At 41.0% G+C, this 18,404-nt stretch overlaps 1 protein-coding gene across 6 annotated transcripts in view; it reads right to left on the reverse strand.

Annotated features, from left to right (window-relative positions):
* The window catches only part of FAM168B (family with sequence similarity 168 member B), a 41,816-nt gene extending 26,500 nt beyond the window's left edge, over positions 1-15,316 (reverse strand). For all 6 annotated transcript variants that reach the window (XM_019719016.3, XM_074325082.2, XM_019719014.3 and 3 more), the window contains exons 1-3: positions 15,183-15,316; positions 9,662-9,742; positions 1,886-1,969 (exon numbers count right to left, since the gene is read on the reverse strand). In XM_019719016.3, coding sequence (XP_019574575.1) covers positions 1,886-1,969; positions 9,662-9,731 — 154 coding nt within the window. In that variant the 5' untranslated portion in view covers positions 9,732-9,742; positions 15,183-15,316. The remainder of the gene's footprint in view (positions 1-1,885; positions 1,970-9,661; positions 9,743-15,182) is intronic.
* Between the last annotated feature and the right edge of the window lie 3,088 nt (positions 15,317-18,404).

The following is an 18,404-nucleotide window of genomic DNA, read 5'->3' on the forward strand; positions in this document are numbered from 1 at the left end:
TCAGGAGGTATAAATGCCTCAGGACTTCCTAGAGAGCAACTCCTCTCTGAGTTCACCTGCACTTTCCTCTCAAGTATGTACTTTCATTTTCAATAAATCACATTTGCTTTCCTGCATCTGTCTCGCTCTTGAATTCTTTCTTGTGAGGAGACAAGAACCCTGTCACCATAGCTCCAGGTGGAGTCCTCTCTTGGACTTCCTGTGAGCCTCCTGCGACAGAACTCACATACTGATGGTGGGAACATAAAAATGGTACAACCACTTTGGAAGACAGTCTGGCCCTTTCTTAGAAAGTTAAAGATACAACTGCCTTTAGAAGCAGCCACTCCACTCCTTGTTATTTACTCAAGAAAGTGAAAGACTTGTACATAAATATTAATATAGTTTCAGCCAAAAGCTGCAAACAATCCAAATGTTCATCAACTAGTGAATGATAAGCAACCTGGTATTTCCATACAAGGACCACCACCCAACAATAAAGAGAAATAACATACTGATACACACTACAACATGGATGTCAAAATAATTATGCTGAATGAAAGAAGCTACCCCCCCAAAAGTGCATTCCATATGATTCATTAATATAAAATTTCAGAAAAATTCAAATGATCTATAATGAGAGAAAACAGATCAGTCATTTCCCGGAGCCTGGGGGGGGGGGATTACCATGGGGCAGCAAAAATTTCTGCAGGTGAGAGATATGTTCACTCTCAATTATGAAGGTGGTATGCATTACATCAAAAGTTATAAAACTTTTGATATAATGCAAAAGTTGTAACACTTAAAATATGTGCAGTTTACCGTACGTCATTTATACCTCAATACAGCTGTTTTTCAAAGGTGAAACAAGGTAAGATGGTTTACAAAAGGAGATGGGCGGTGCCATTTAGCTGTTAAAAAATCCAGTGAGTAGTAACAATACTGTTGACCCCAGGGAAGGGATGTTCCATAACAGACCCCAAAAGACAGATGCAAAGTAGCAGATACTCCAGTCCAGGTAGGAGAGAAAGAGTGTGAATAAAACTAGGCACAAACAAAAACCAAAAACTACTTGGGAAAGAAGAGGCCATCCCTGGGTGTGAGGTATAGGCTGAACAAAGATGGTTGGAGTGGGAATGGATAAAAGGAAGAATTTCATGATTAATAAACGTTCAGGAGAAGGACACGAATGCTGTCTGTTTTGTCCAAGTTAACTAAAGTTGGGGTTCCGGAGGACAAGAAAGCACGCCACCGACCAGTGAGGCCCCGCCTGAGGTCAGAGGTAGCCCCACCGCAGCAGGGTCACAAAGTCCAGTCTGAGTGAAAAAGCTCGAAATGAGCCAACACCAGAGCGCAGGCTCAAAAAAAAGTCCCACTAAATATTTAAAATCTTTATAAGGTTCAGAGCCAAACCAATTCCACTTTCAATTGTTTCACTAATTTCGAAAATCTGACAATATTCTCATGCACCTTACATAGAAAATACTTTCCTTTAAAACTACAATCAAAGTGCTGAAGTAATCTTAAAAGAAATCTCTACAAATGTTAGCAACATGAAAATTCCACCTATTAACATGGCAAGATATTTACTTTTTAGTAACCAATACTTCATACCTATATTTCATAAACACATGCTCTGGCACAACTATTTATCTGTAACAAGCTATGATCAGAATGAAGATCTACGTTGTGGAAGGACATCAAAAATGCAATATCTAAAGCTTTACATGTAGTAAGAATTAAGCTTTCATTGCCCTTATCAACAAGATTAATCTTATGAACCAAGAAATCATATCAACCCCAAATTCTAGTTCCATATCTACTCTTCTCAAAATCCACCCACCTTACACTCTCCCAGCTGCATGCACAAAGCTCCTTTGTCATTCAGCACATTTGGTCTGCATACCTGTTTGGAAGGTAGGATTCGCTCCAGGGTACATGTTGGGGGAATAGGCAGGAGCTGCTGCTGCGTAGCCCATGGGGAAACCAGCTGGAGAAAAACACACAGAACAATCTGATGTCATCATCTGAAGGAGTAACATGATTTTATAACCAGGGCTCCCCAAGACCCAGTCGTTCTTACCTTCTTCATCAGAACTCTAGACTGACTTAATAGGAGCCCAATAGCACTACGCTGGCTGAGCAGTTTCTACTAGTTATCTCCTTTCCTCAGAATTGTGACGGGTCACAATCATAATCATGTCTTTTAAACCTACGAGTAAATGCTTACAACTTTTCACAACTGAAAAATTCAGCACAGACTGAGTTGGAATGCAAAAAAAAAACCACATAGACATAGATAACAGTTTAGTGGTTGCCAGAGGGTAAGGGGGGTGGGAGATGAGGGGTGGGAGATGAGGGGTGGGAGATGAGGGTAAGGGGGATCGAATATATGGTGATGGAAGGAGAACTGACTCTGGGTGATGAACACACAATGGGATTTATAGATGATGTAATACAGAATTGTACACCTGAAATCTATGCAATTTTACTAACAATTGTCACCCCAATAAATTTAATAAAATAAAATTAAAAAACAAACAAACAAAAAAACAACAACAACCCAAGCTCAAGTCAGGAAACTCCCAATACTTCTATACTTCTGAAAGTTTTATTCAGGATTCTAACCCCATAATTTATTACTTAGCAATAGTAACAAGAGTGCTGAAGGGGCTCTAACTGGGACCACAGACACCCGAAACTGGGAAAAGCCAATCTCACAACCCACTTCCAACTTCATCTTTATTAATACAAATGAGGAATCCTTCATAAAAACTAAACCACAACGTTAATAATTCATGTGAATACAAAAGCGACATCAAATAAAACATTACGTGTTATAGTCAAAATCCTGGCCGCCAGCAGATGGAGAGTTATGCAGCAGCATTACGTCACATATAAAAAAAGAACAAGGCGAACCTCTGTGAGATGGTCTGGGATGCTGCCTACTAGAATACATCACATTGGTAAAGCAACGTGAACACCGCCTGCATCTCTACGTCAGAAAAGAACCCGCGATTCAGCCGTGAGGAGTGCATGGGCTCACCGTCTTCAGGAGCAGCACCGTCCGGGGCCACTTCTGCCTAACGAGGGTCTCCTATTACTGCCAATCCGTGCCCCACAGCTCCCCGCCGAGTTGAGATTTCAGGAAACGTGCATCACAGTCCCGAGGCCCTCCCTGCCCAGTCTACTTCCTCTCCACCGGGCCTTCACAAGTGTCATCCTCCCTGCAAACGTCTGCACTTCTGATTCCATCTGTGTTCGCCACCTCTTGTGTTATGAAGAAGAAATTAGAATGTATGGATTCAGCTGGCCTGGGGCATGCTATGGACTAAATGCTTATGTCCCCTCCAACCTTATATATTAAAACTGTAACTTCCAATGTGATGGCATTCGGAGATACTCAGCTGTAATCATTTCACAACATATACATATATTAAAGCATCACATTCACCTTAAAAAAGCCATGTTGTACCTAAATATATACAATTTTTGTCAACCATTCCCCAACAGAGCTGGGGGTAAAAAAAAGATCAATCAACATGCTGTCTACCTAGCAAAGGAAGACATCTAATGGACCACCTATGATGTTTAATACACTGTATTACATTGTATTAAAACAATAAAAATACACTGTATTAAAACAGATGTAAAAACAGTAGGCATGCCAAGAGATAGGACCATATGCCTGAAAAAACAAAGATAAAGACAAATTCACAACAGAAATGCACCACAAGTGATCCAGAGACTGTAGTCAGCCAATAAGGTCTTTAAAATAACCGTGAGTAGTAATCTTGGAAAAAACAGAAGATGGAGTAGATGAAAAGACTCAATTCAACACATGGGTTTTACAGCAAACTAGAGCAGAATTAGCAAAATGGAAGCAGGTAAGTATAAAATATCGACATTAAAGCTCAGAGAAATGGAAATACAAAAAAAGGTGCAAGAGACATGACACAGAATGAAATAATCTAAAATACTTATATGAGGTGTGACAATTAAGTTCGCGAACTCATCCCAGAAAAAGTGCTACATACCTCATTGCTGAGTATCACTATGGTCACCTTTGAAGTACTCCCCTTGGGAAGCTATGCACTGATGCCAGTGCCTAGTCTACCCTTCAAAGCAATTTTGGAACTCTTTTTCTGAAATGGTCACCACAGCTGTCATCGTATTACCCTTGATGTCCTGAATGTCATCAAAATGTCTTCCTTTCAATATTTCCTTTATCTTCAGGTAAAGAAAGAAATCATAGGGTGGCCCCCTATGACTAGATCAGGTGATTAAGGAGGGTGTTCCAATGCAGTTATTTGTTTAGTGGCTGAAAACTCCCTCACAGACAGTGCCATGTGAGCTGGTGCATTGTCGTGATGCAAAAGTAATGAATTGCTGGCGAAAAGTTCAGGTCGTTTTCATGTAACTTTTTCACACAGCCTTTCAGCACTTCCAAATAGTAAACTGTCTGTCCAGTTGGTACAAATTCATAATGAATAGCAACATCATTTTGACTCTTGATTTGGACTGACAGAACTTTTTTGTCGTGGAGAATTGTCTGACTTCCATTGTGCACTTTGAAGCTCAGTTTCAGGATCTTATTGGTACACCTATGTTCCATCACCAGTAGTAACACGGCCCAAAACATCGTCTTGCCTCTCCAAATGGTCTGGGCAAAACACATTCTCTTTGCTTTTGCTCATCAGAGCTTCAGGACCATATTTGCACATTTCTCATGCCAGGATTTTCAGTTAAGGTTTTCCCATCTCCTAATCAATGTTTACTTGGTCTGCTATGCTTCTCACAGTCAGTTGACAATTCCGACACACAACTTGACGAATTTTTGCAATGTTTTCATCAGTTCTGCTCGTTACTGGCTGCCCTGACCTCTCTTCATCACTGACGCGTTCTCTCCCCTCAGAAAAACATTAATCCATTTGTACACTGCCGTTTTCTTCACGGCATTATCCCCCATAAACTTGGACTGACATGTCCCTGATTTCACTTCCACTCTTGCCAAGTTTCACAAGAAATTTAATGTTTGTTCGTTGCTCTAATTCAAGCTCAGACATTCTCATGACAGCACACAAAAAACACAACAATAATGAATACCACTCAGCAAGACACTGCCACACATCAACACGAACACAGTTGAGACACTGATATACCAAGGTTATGAAACCTTACTGAGCTGTTTATACAGTGCTGCCAATGTAAGCGCACGGTGGTAAGTTCGTGAACTTAATTGTCACACCTCATAAATGGAGTTCCAGGAAAGAGAGAAAGGGGCAGAAAAAATATTTGAAGCGCTACTGCTACTGCTGGAAAAAATTAACCTCCAAGAGTCAAGACGCTCTGTGAGCACTAAGCAAAAACAACTACCAAAAAAAAAAAAAAAAAAAAAAGAAAATCACATCTAGTCACAGTATAGTAAAAACAAAGGTATTTTAAAAGCAGTGGGGAAGTTGGGGTGAGGGGATAGAGGAAGGACATATTAACTTCAAAGAAACAAAAATAATTCTGACAGAAATCAGAAGGCAATACAATTATATCTTTAAAGTGCTGAGAGAAAGTAACTGCCAAATTAATTTGCATGGTAGGCAGTGTGGTAGGCAAAAAAAACACACACCAAAAAGCCCCCCTCCCCTCACAAAGGTTACCTACCACACATCAAATTCCTGGAACCTGTAACTATTACCTTATTCAGAAAAGGGTCTTCATGGATAAATGCTAAGGATCTTAAGATCATCCTGGATTACCCAGGGGGGATCCTAAATCCAATGACAAGTGTCCTTATAAGAAACACACAGAGGGGCAGGTGGTTAGCTCAGGTGGTTAGAGTGCGGTGCTCTTAACACCAAGGTTGCCAGTTCGATCCCCACATGGACCACTGTGAGCTGCGCCCTCCACAACTAGATTGAAAAAACTACTTGACTTGGAGCTGATGGGTCCTGGAAAAACACACTTTAAATAAATTTTAAAAAAAGAAACAAACACACAGAGGAAATGTGACCACAGAAGCAGAAATTGGACAGATGTGGCCATAAGTCCACATGTCAATAAATGCTGAAAGTCGCCAGAAACTACAGGAGACAAGAAAGAATTCTCCCCTCAAGCCTCCAGAGGGAGTGATGCCCTGCTGACACCTTCATTTTGCATTTCTGACCTCCACTACTGTGAGAGAATAAATTTCTGTGGTTTTCAAGCCACCAACTTTGTGGTAATTTGTTATAGCAGCCACAGGTAACTAATACAATCAGCAAAAATATGCTCCAAAGATTAAAGTAAAATAAAAACATCTTCATAAACAAAAACAAAATTCAATGTTAGCAGACCTGCAACCAAAAAAACAAAAACAAAAACGAACAAATAAACAAAAGTCTAAAGGGAGCTGTCCCAGTTAAAGGAAAATGATCCAGACAGAAACATGTATTGACAGAAAGCAAGGAACAGCACTGCAAATAATAAATGTGTGCGTTAATATAAATGTTGACTGCACAAAGTAAAAATAGTGATGTCTTAATGCGTGGCAACAATAAACAAAAGGAGGAAGGGGGTAAAAATGTAATCTTTAGTCATCACTAGAATAGTAAAAGAATTTTTTTAAAACTTGACAGAAAAATTGCATAAAAAAGTATTAAATCAAGAGAAGAAAAAGAAAGTGAAAAAAGGTGCTATGAATTAGAAAATAATATTAATAGTACATGTAAACCGATTATATCAGTAATTACATTACTACAATTAAAAGAGGAAGTTGGGAAATGTTCCTTCTTTTTCATCAAATATAAATTTTCAATAGTTATAGACAAGCCTCTCCATTTGCTGGTGAGGATGTAAAATAGTATGAAAGCACTATTGTGTAACGTCTTGTCAGTTTTTGGTAATGAAGTTATGCTAGCCTCAAAATTCTGTAGGTGCATTAATTCCCTATATTGACACCACCTACCTTACCCCTGTATAAAATACCCAGAACGGTTACTAGTTCCTGCATTGAACCCTTGTTGACACAGACTTTCATGAGGGTCAAGGAGACTAAAAATACCAAAACCAAAAAAAAAAAATTGGCAAGATAGGTGTAAAGAAATTTCTTTTCAATGTAATTTCAAGATCAAAAAAAACAAAAAAACCCTTAAAAAGTATTTTACTCCAATGCTCTTGTTCTTGACCAGAGGTCAGCAAATACAGGCCACAGGACAAATGCAGCCCACTGTCTCCTTTCAGTTGCACTGAAACAGACACACTCAGTATTGTCGACTGCTGCTTTTATGCTGGAAAGACAGAGCTGAATAATTACCAGAGACAGTGTAACCCACAGATGCTAAAATATCTACTACCTAGACCTTTACACAAAGTTTGTCAGTCCCTGCTTTTGACCAACCAAAAAGCAGCAACAAAGTTTATGTACATATCTCAGTATCCTCACAGACTTGCCCAGATCCTTTTCCCTTTCAGAACCGGTTTATGACAGGCAATCAATGTTTTATTATACGGACTATCAGGTAATCCCTATTTCCCTGGCTGTGGATCCACTCAGGATTTTCTTCAATAATTTAGCTTCCTGCTTAAACTAGTGTTAATATTTTAAAGTAGTAGGTTTTATCACTAAATTACCTTTATCAATTATGGGAAACACTGTCACCCCTTTTCTGTAGTCTCTCTACTCAATCCTTCTGGCACTCTTAATTCTCCTCAAGTCTTCTCATTCTAACATCTCTATTTCTTAACCGGTCTATTTCCCCCCTTTCCTATTTCCCTGTTTAGCAATGTTTTGCCTGCAATTTAACCTGAATTTTGTTCAAATGCCTTTTTCTTTTCATTTAAGTTCTAGTTAGTTTTTTTTGTTCACCCAGTGTCTTTGTTCCTGTCGTGCGGGGCGGCCTGCGGGGTCTCTGCTCCCGCTCCCCACATAAGAACGCAGGATACGGTGAGGCCAACAAGAAACACCCACGGAGCCATAGGTAGGGGAGCCATACCACCACGGTCTCACTGGAGGCTGGGCCCACCGGACGCCGACCTGCCATCAGCTTTTCCAACCGACCGACCGACGACTCTTCTCCACTCTCTCAACTCTGTTCCTCTCTCTCGGCTCTCCTCTTCCGCTCAGCTCGGCTCTGCTCGGCTCCTCGGCAATCCTTCGTAGCCGCAGCAGTTATACCAGCAGCCAATTGGCTAACCGGCCACAGCCGACGGCCAATCAGCCACAGCCGACGGCCAATCAGCCACAGCCGACGGCCATTCACCACCCGAGCCAGCACCTTTCCACGTGAGGCCGAGAGCCTGTAAACTACTTTCTGGGGCTCTGTCCCCACAGTTCCCCTCTCATGTTTTCATTCTTTCTTTCACATCTTCAGCTATTCTAAACATGTTTGTGTGATGTGGTTTCTACTCGATGTTTTATTCCTGTAGTCTATCATGCCTGGTGACTCTTACTTCATGAATAATGTTATGTGTTTGATGAATAATTCTGCACTGTTCAAAGCAGTTTGTTGGCAACCCCAGAACCTAGACTGAGAAAACGTGCTCCCCAACAGTTCCGCACTTGCCCTGTCAGGTGCTCAGGGAACACTGCAGGCTGAAGATTGTTTCTTGTTAGTTTCTCATTATGGGCCACTGAGAAGTACAAATAATATAAAGTAGAGCCTCAAACACCCCTAAATGGTTACATATTCTTAGGAAAGATATCCCCCCTTCCCAGAGCCCAAGGAGAAACCAATTTCGTTCTGAGCCAGTGAATGGATTGTTTCCACCTACCTCTTCACTGCGATTATCACCCTCTGGAGGAACTAGACTAATGAGGGTTCCCACGTCAACTCCCAGCCTCACATGGGCCTATGGCCTCACTTCCTGTCCCCATGTGGGTTGTTTAAAACTACAAACAGCAAAATGCCCCCCAGGACAGGCATAACATCCGTTCAATGACCAAATGTGCTGGTTTATACATCTCTTTCATATTTAACTGCAGATATTTCTTTCTTGTAAGTTCAATTATATATATTTTTAAGGTTTATTCAATTTTCTAGGTTTTTTCCCCAATCAACAGGATTTTATGGTTATCTATTGCACCATTTTATCAAAACCCCAAATGAAACTGTAACATTACAAATTACTACTTGTTCAAAGTCACCAATTAGGACAAGCATTTGCTATTTTTGACCAGCCAGCTCCTATTCCCCAACATGTTGCTTCACCCCATCCCTCAAAGTACGTTTGACTAACTGGCGCTGATAAAGGTCAAGAATGTGCTCAGACCTAAATTCATCAGTGGACTCACCTCCCTGGACCAGGGATGGAAGCTGAGCCCAATCAGAACAAAGCACAGGACTGGTTTGAAAAGAGAAAAAGAAGGCTCTTGGGGCTTTCCTGTAGAGCAGAGATAAAGAAGCTAGTAGCAAAGGGACTGATACGAGGGGCTGAATATAGAGACCACAGGGGACAAGTGTGACCTGTGACCAACAGTGAGCCAATACTGAGGAAGTAATGCTAAGTCCAGGAAGGACAAAAACTAGATCCTAGTCCCAAACCACTGAAGCTACCAGAGCCCTTGATTTTCCAGTTCCATGAGCAACACATTTTCTTCCTTGTCTAAGCCACTTTGAGCTGGGTTTGTCAACTGAAGGCATTCTTAGTAACCTGGAAATTTGCCAAGTGTTCAAAGTTCAATAATGGAAACAAAATTGTACTTGCTTACCTGGATAACCAATTCCTTTGGCATTTGCATAGGGAACTCCAGAAGAACCAGGGCTATAAACAGGATTCATGACTTCAAGAACTAAAAAGGGGGGAAAAAGTGATTTAGTCAAACGTCTTTGTTCTCAGGTTTCTCTCCAGAACCAGTGTCTCAAAAGAGCAGGTAGCAAGTCCTTCCTCTCCTTTACATAAACAAGGCATCTCATGCTGCTGCCAACCAAGACAACAGAAAAGCAGCAGCCCAGTCCTGACACCAACCAGGATGCTGTAATCTTTCCTTGACCACAGCTTCAGTCCATCAGAAGGTAAGTGAAAAGTATTCTCTATGTCCCTGCTTAAAACAGTGAAATCTGTAAATAACCTGAATGTCCTTGTAAGAGAATAGTTAAGTAAACCAGCTCTATCCAGAACATGAAATATGTCATGCAGTTGCTTTTTGAGTGTTTAAAAATAAAATATTTACACAATATTAAGTTAAAAATGAAGGGTACAATACTGCATTATGCAATACGATCCCAAATTTGCACGTACATGTGCACCACCAGCACAAATAGGAAAAAAACTGGGAGGAAATAAAAATATGAAGACTGATTGTCTCTAGATAGGGTGGGTCTGGTGTTCTCTTTGCACTTTTCTCTATTTCTTAAATAACTTCTGTTAAATATACATATATTTTCTTATAAAGACAAATTAGCTACAGTCCACCATTCAATATTCTATCCTGCATAATCTTTTTTTTTCCTGAAGGGTTCAAGAACTTGCACAGCTACAATGATTTTACCTCTCTCTCAATAGAAATAAGATTGTCTTTATTATCTCCAGCAAGCTCCTCTGAATTTTATCACCCAGTGTATTCTTAAAATGTGAGCTTAATTAAGACTATTCAGTATTCCTCATCTAGTAAATCACTCACTAATCTATGTGGTAGTAAAGATTAGGGCAATCTTCAAGTTAACAATAAAAACAGCATGGGGGGGGAGGCAACAGGTAGTACATGGGAACTCTACTTTCTGCTCAAACTTGCTGTGAACCTAAAACTGCTCTAAAACACAAGCTCTATTTAAAAAATAAAAACAAGAACACATAAAATGCACCTGCATTTACTTGTTTAGCCTTCCCTACCACATCCCCAACTAACATATCCCTATGCAAGCAGGGAACAGTGACTGGGTCCTGTTTATTGCAGTACCACCAGCACCAAAACCAATGGCACAAAACAGGTGCAACTAGTTGCTGACTTTCAAAAAATACATACACACCGCAAAACACCCTAAGTTTCAAATTCCATTACAAAGACAAAACACAAAAACAAACCACTTCAAATTTTCAGCTCACCTGACTCATTTAGAATATTCACAACTAAGCAGTTCAGTTCACCAAAAAAATATGCTTAGTCTTTGTAACATGTTCTAGTCTACATCAGGAACAAACTGGGGACATCAATGACTGGGACATTACTACCTGGATAGCTGTCTAATTTTTTTACACTTCTAAACCAAAACCCCATGCCAGTGTGCAGTGACAGCTACAACTAGCGCTGAAAGAAAGTCTAGGTCCATGCTATCCAACAGGACTTCCTGCAACCAGGCAGACGTTCTCTGTGACACTGAATGAGAAAACACAAAGTGCACTTCAGGAATACTGAGCAGGAATATGTGTCTGGAGCTTTAGGATACTTGCAGGGAATCAGCAAAGATGATTTTGGAGACAAAGGTTAGGTTAGAACCATCATGTGGAAACCCTTAAACGTGGGGTTGAGCAGGAGATGTCACCTAGTAGGTAACGAAGCTCACGAATAGCACAGCAGTTGGAAATAAGACTTAGCATCTGAGCTGGCAATTCCATTCCTAGGTGGAAGCTGCCCAAGAGAAGTGAAAATACACACTGACACAAAAACTTGTACGTGACTGTTTATAAAAGCATTATTCATAATAGCCAAAAACTGTAAATAACTCAAAGCACTGAACACCACAATGACCTGACTTACAATCTAAACCAATAAAATTCTACTCTTTATTTGCCATGAAAAAATCTATAGAATTGCATTTGAATTCTAAATACCATTAATTCCAAACTACTCAAGAGGTTACCTTTCCTGAAAACACTTTTACTTCCGCAGAGGCTAATAATAGAGATTTCCTAAAGTGATTAAAAAAATTTAATGAATTAAAAATTATAGGTAAGAAAACATGGTAACAGGATTGATCAAAGAAAATGTTGCAGTTCCCTCTCCAGTTCAACAAAAGGACTTGCACTAGGTAATACAAAGACAAGGTCTGTGAACTAGTGTCAAACAGCTCCTTAAGTTACTTGTTCAAGTGACAAGAGATTCCCCAAGACTGTGTGCCTCAAGGGCAGGGAAAATACCTTTCAGCCCTGTCTACCTGCCTCTCACTGGTGCATGGCACAGAGGTGGCTCATACGTATCCTCTGAATGTTCTTGAAGAACTATCCAACAGAAAACATAGGACTTTTCAAATATGTTGAGACATTTACTTATATTCTAACTGAGAATTATTGAAATACATCTGTTTATTGGTTAGTGAATATGAAAGCTGAACCCACTGATCAATCTTAACATCACTAAGAGTCAAATTATTTAACATTATGTGCATCTTCATGTGATGGAATTACTCTGCATTATCTAAGGTGTACAGCTCCAAAAACACTACAATCTGAATCTAATGGAGCCTACACATCTAACTTCTAGTTTACAGGAAAAGACAGGAGTTGGAGGAATACGCTGAAAACTACCATGAAGCAATCATGAACCCAAAAGGTGGGGCTTTCTAGGACAAATGACCCAGTTTCTTCAGTAAGTCAATGGTCTGAAAAAAGTTGTGGGGGCAGGGAACCAGCTGTTGAAGCTGATCTCACACTGCCTCTTCTCTATGTGAGTAAAGCGTTGGTCCATAACAAAACAAAACAAAACAAAACAAAAAAAAGTTGTGGGGGTAGGGAGGACAGTTTTAGATTAAAACAAATTTTGACATAAAGGCCATAAGTGGATTTTGTTTGGATCCTGGTTTACATTGAAAAAAACTGTAAAAAGGTATTTTAGAGATTTTTGGATAAACCGAATACGGAGTAGGTAGGTATCAAATGGCATTAAACAACTGTTGTTAATTTTGTTAGGTGTGATAATAGTATTTTGGTTATGTAAAGGTGTATTATTTTTTAGAAATACATACGAAAGCCTATAAGGATAAAAATGACATGTCTATAATTTAAAATATTTCTACCAAAAAAAGGGAAACTACAGCAAAATGCTAATCACTGTTACATGGAGATGTTGGGTACATGGCTGTACATTGTATTGTTAGACTTTTTTAATTTTCATAATGAAAAAGTAAAGGGAAAAAACCACCATCACTACTGTGCCTGGGATTCTAATTCCACTGGCCACTCAGAAACTCCCAATTTCTCAGTCTGATTTGGTATAGACCATGGATCCCAATTCCAAGGCTGGATCCAGAGGGTAAACTTTTTTGTTTCCCATTCGGAATGACTCAACTGTCAGAATTCCTATCAGTAGTTTGACACCTGCATCATAAATCTCAGATTTACCTTTAAAAAGATGACAGCAAAAATTCTTCCATTTGAAAATCCAATAATAAGAGGGAAAGTATATTTAAGACCCATGACTGTACTATTTTCTCTAGTTTCAAAACATGCCATGACCTAAACAAAGTTCCCATACAAAATAGTAATTACAAAATTTTAAAGGCCTTATACATTAACAGCTCATATCAACAAAATTAATCTCAAGGGACTTAAATTCTATCTCTGAGACACCAATATACAATACCCTTTAGTACAATCAATATTGGCAATTCTCAGTAATGTCTGCTATCATCAAGAAGAGTATAGAAGAAAGCTCTCAACTCCCTCAAACTTGACCTCACTACCAAGGTTTGCAATCTATTGGGAGAAACTCATGTATTTCTGCTCAGAACTGGAATGACTTCAAAGGTATACAGTAGAACACAGACATGAGAAAACTATTACTCTATCATACTGGTGTACTGTTTTAAAATTTTTCTCAACAGATCCAGGTAAAGAAGTTATTTATGTAAGAAAAGTTTGGTTGATAAAAATTTCCCTTTAAACTACCTGCAAAAAGTTAAAGTAATATTTTTAAAATATACTTAAGATTTTTTTTTCCAATTCTAATCCTCTGCTTCTTGCCATTAACACTATTCATTGTCCCCATATTTGAAAATTCAGATAGTTCTGGCTTTATCATTCTGTCTAACCTTAAAATGGAAATGAGTTGAAAAGCAGTTGTAGAGCAGAATAACCAAAAATCGTAACAAACATAACAGGGCCCCAAGTGAGGGCAGGAGCAGCAACAACCGATGGTGCTTCCTCCTTCCTCTTGGGTTGCAGGCACCTGCCCAACATAGCCCAATCCTTCCATTATTCCGAAAGGCAGGAGGCAGAAAGGGGGTGCGCTACCTCCTTGGCATTTCCAGTCACCACCAACACCCAGCAGAACGGAAGGATGAAGCTGTCTCCAATTTTCTTAAAGCCTTCAGGGACCTCTACCAGACCTGAGTTTCACAACACGACTAAACGTTTTTAAGTAACATACGCGAACTGTATCTACAAGCCCGCTTAGGTTAAGAACACAAATCTCCAGTGAACAGCCTTGAATTGTGCAAGTCTAGGATGTCAATGAAGAAAAATCCACTACTTCATTTGCCAAAGTTTAAAAATGTGTCCCTATTATCAAAAACAAAAACTTTTAATCTAGCTTTTCACAGACTGTTTGGGAAAATAATGTCAAACCATAAAAGGATGACTTAAAATTTTAAGGAGTCGGAACTAAACAAACTTTTTCATTTTTAAAATTTTCTTGCATGCCAAAACACTCCAAAATATTTTATGTATGACTTTAATGAAACATTAACTCATACGTTAAATGTACACATATACACTATAAAGAGAAAGACCCTATTTGTGGACGCGTCCTAAATGTCTCTTTTTCAAACTTAACCCAAACAGGCCCAGGAAACGTCCTTTTTGAAGAAAACATTAAAAGCCTTTCAAGTCGGATGGCGAACACTAAGCTTCTGCCAGGCAAATAATTTTACTTTGTAGGTAGTTTACACACTTGAATTAAAATCTTAACGTAAACCTAAGTTACAGAAATAACTCGTTGCTCCCCCATTTTTCATCCATTTTCCTGATCTGGTCTAACTCGGACCTTAAAAAGGCACAGAAAGCATTCTTGTGCAATGACTCCACCTGGGCAGCGGCCCCCGCCGCCCACACCGCACCTGCCCACGCCCAGCTCCGCCACCCAGTCTCCGCGTCCCAGGCCCCCCAACCCGGCCCGGCCCTGCGGGACAAAGCGCAGTGGGTCCCTTCCGGGGCGCGGAGCGACCGGAGCGGCGGGCTCGACCTTGGCGCCGCCCCAGGCCCGCCGCACAAAGCACCGCACTTCCGGCAGGCCAGCGAGGCTAGCCCCGGCCCGAGCTCGCTGCCCGCTCCGCTTGGCGGCTCCCTCCGCAACTCACCGCGCCGCGACGGCGGCGGCGGCCTGCGCCACGGGGACCAGCGCACGCCGGCCCGGGGCGGGCTTGGCGTTGGGTCTGTGCGAGGGGAGAGCGCCGCGGAGGCCTGCTCTGATGCAAGGACTGAGCCGCGATGTCCCCGTCTCTGCCGCTGCTTGGCCTGGCCCGCCTCTCCGCAACCCGCGCTCCCCGCCGAAGCTGCGCAGCCACCGGCCGCCGACCTCACTTCCGCCTGGAGCGCGCCGTGGCGGGAGCGCACCGGCACGTGACTCAACGGCGCCTTCCGGGTTCGTATGGCGACGTGCGCGCTCCCGTCGGCGTCTGAGACGCGCTCGCATCTAGAGACCCCGAGGATCCACGTGATGTGAGGAGCGTAGAGAGCGTGTAGTCAGAGGCTGTTGCGCTGCTGCGGAAGGGTGTCTCTCTTGACCCTTCCCAATAAACGCTCGTATGAAATGTTCTTCAAGCTATTTTTGCGCACCTAATGATGCAGTGTGGAAGGAAGAACATGTTGGAACATAATTGTAGCGTTATATTAACGTCTTATGATAAAAGTATATTTGATTTCGTATATTTAAAACAGCCGCTGCCCTGCAGAAACATTCCTTTAAACGCAGCCTCAAGGGCGTGATGCTGGCTGTGACCCACTCCTAGCTGTGATGCTCAATGATGACAGCAGAACTCCAGGCTCCACTCCTGCAGCTATGGCTGATCTAGTGGGGGTGGGGTAAGTAGTACCCCACCAAGAGCACGCCTCACCAACAAATGCACAGGTACTGCACAGTGGTCACCAGCATGGGCACAGCACTCGCTTTGCCCGTCACTGTTTTCAATGTTCTGCATTCATTAAGTCGTTTAATACTCATAATAAATCATTTTACAAATGAAGAAATTAAGGCACAAAGAGATTCACAAACTTCTTCAAAAACACACACTAACTTCTGGCTTCAGAGCTTGTGTTCTTAAAGGAGGATTTCTGGCTTTTAGCTTTCTCATGTTGACCCCAAGAAGGAATATATCTGCCAAAAAGGACTCCTCCTGGTTAACTGGGCACAAATTCAGTCAGAGTCTAGCAGTGTGGCGATAGAGCCAGGAGTGCAGTTTCCAGGATCTCGGCCTCACATGGAAAGGTGCCGGCTCAGGTAGTAAATGGCCATCAACTGTAGCTAGTTGGCCATCAGCTGTAACCAGTGAGCCATTGGCCACTAGTATAACTGCTGTGGCTACGCTAGCAAAAAAATGGGGGCTAGCAAGAAGATAGTGGCTGAGCTAGCAAGAGCGGATTCCAGTTAATTGGGCGGATTGCAACTAGCAAGTGGGTTTGGTTGGTTGACAGAGAAGCGGACAGCAGGTTGCAGGTCATGTGGATCCAGCCTCCAGTGAGACTATACTGCCTCCAGTGAGACTATAGTGGTATGACTCCCCTATCTGTGGCTCCGTGGATGTTCCTTTTTGGCCTCACCATATCCTATGTTCTTATGTGGAGAGCCAGAGCTGAGACCCTGCAGGCCGCCCCGCATGACTAGCAGCCATTGTTTACAGAGGCCTCTGATACACGCTGCATATAAGGGAAAAGCCACAAACTGAGCTGCCAAGCCTCCTGCATTGAGGTCCTGCCTTCTGAGCCCAATCTTATAAAGGAGTTCCTGGGATCATATCTTGACCGTTGGGCTGGGACCCCTGGGCAATCAGAGGTGTGCAGCTATATCCTCGTTTGCATCTTCACAAACCAATCAGAGCAGCTGCATAGCAAACAATCAGGACTAGTGATTCTAACTAGTCAGGACAATGCAATTAGGACCAATCAAACTGTGCAAATTTGGATTCCTCGTTTACATAAAAATGGACCAGTCAAAAGGGCAGGCACTTTCTCTTTGTTTAGTGAGCTTTCTCTTTGGAGGAGGGGAGGACCTGTGCTTTCAGCTTCCCCTGGAGGCTGTATTTCTCCATTCACCTAAATGAAGTCTCTTCTTTTATTGTACCACAGATTAGGGACTCCTATTGGCATTGGATTGGTGGCAGTGACCTTTTGTTGACACTCAGAACTCCTCTCACTGTCTCTGCATCATTAATAGGACCCACAAGTTCCCTGCTGGAACTCAGAGTCTGCCTTGGAGGGAGGTGGAGGAGTCCTGTGATACAGGCTGGATTGGGTCATCTGGCTATGGCCCAGAGAGAGTAGGACAACCCTGTGGGTCTGCACGCAACAGAAAGTATCCAGGCAGTCTACCTTGCCCTTACCAAATAGAGAACAACCTGATCTCGAGAACACACCTTACAGTTCTTAAAGACTCTACTTGGCATACTTGCCATCTATAAGATTTCATTGCAAGTTAAAATAGTTGCAAAGGATGTGAGTTCTGGCACACTGTAAATGTAGGCAGTTTTAAATAAAACTGTCACTCGTTAAAACATCTCTGTTACAATATAGAAACCATGGTGATTTGATTTCTCTATTTTCCATTCTAAAAATATGTGAATGAGTTCTATAAAATATGAAATTGCATTGTTTCTTTTTATTATTGAACTCCTGCTTCCATTCCACTGCCCATACAGAATTTTCCCTAATATATTTGTGTGTTAAGCATCTTTTAAAACAATCATTTGTATCTGTCAGGATAGCTAGGAAATGCTGCAGTAACAACCAGCCCAAAATCTCAGTGTCTTCACCCAACAGAAGTTTATTTCTCTTAAGCATCAGGCCCAGAGCAAGTGGAATCATCTAAATAAGTACACATGAAAAATAAATAAGAGAATTCAGCAAGAAGCAATAATCAAATTTAAAAAATAGCTGTCATGTATTTAAATAACAACTAGTTAAAAGATGTAATGGAAGAAAGTTACATTTTGTACAAGGTTACTTATAGGGAAAATAAACAAATATATAAAAGTAATATAATATCTAGCAATAAAATTTTTAAAGAATTGTGCAAGATCTATATGAATAAAAGTTTAAAGAACTACCAAAGGGCACAAAAGAACATGGAGAAAAACATCATATTGTAGCATAAGTAGATTTAATATCAGAATAATGTCAATGCTCCCTAAATTAATTTATGAATTTAATACAATTCCTATAGAAGACCAATAATTATTTTTAACTAGATAAAGTGATTCTAATTTATATATAGGAAAAAAATCAACAAGAAAAATCAAAAGCAAGAATATCTGCCAGGAAAACTTTGAAAATAAAGAGTAATAGGAAGGTGCTCCTAGACCTCCCAG

This window comes from Rhinolophus sinicus, chromosome 1, assembly GCF_057876585.1.
Source record: "Rhinolophus sinicus isolate RSI-liver-muscle chromosome 1, RSI-T2T, whole genome shotgun sequence".
Classification (NCBI taxonomy): Eukaryota; Metazoa; Chordata; class Mammalia; order Chiroptera; family Rhinolophidae; genus Rhinolophus; species Rhinolophus sinicus.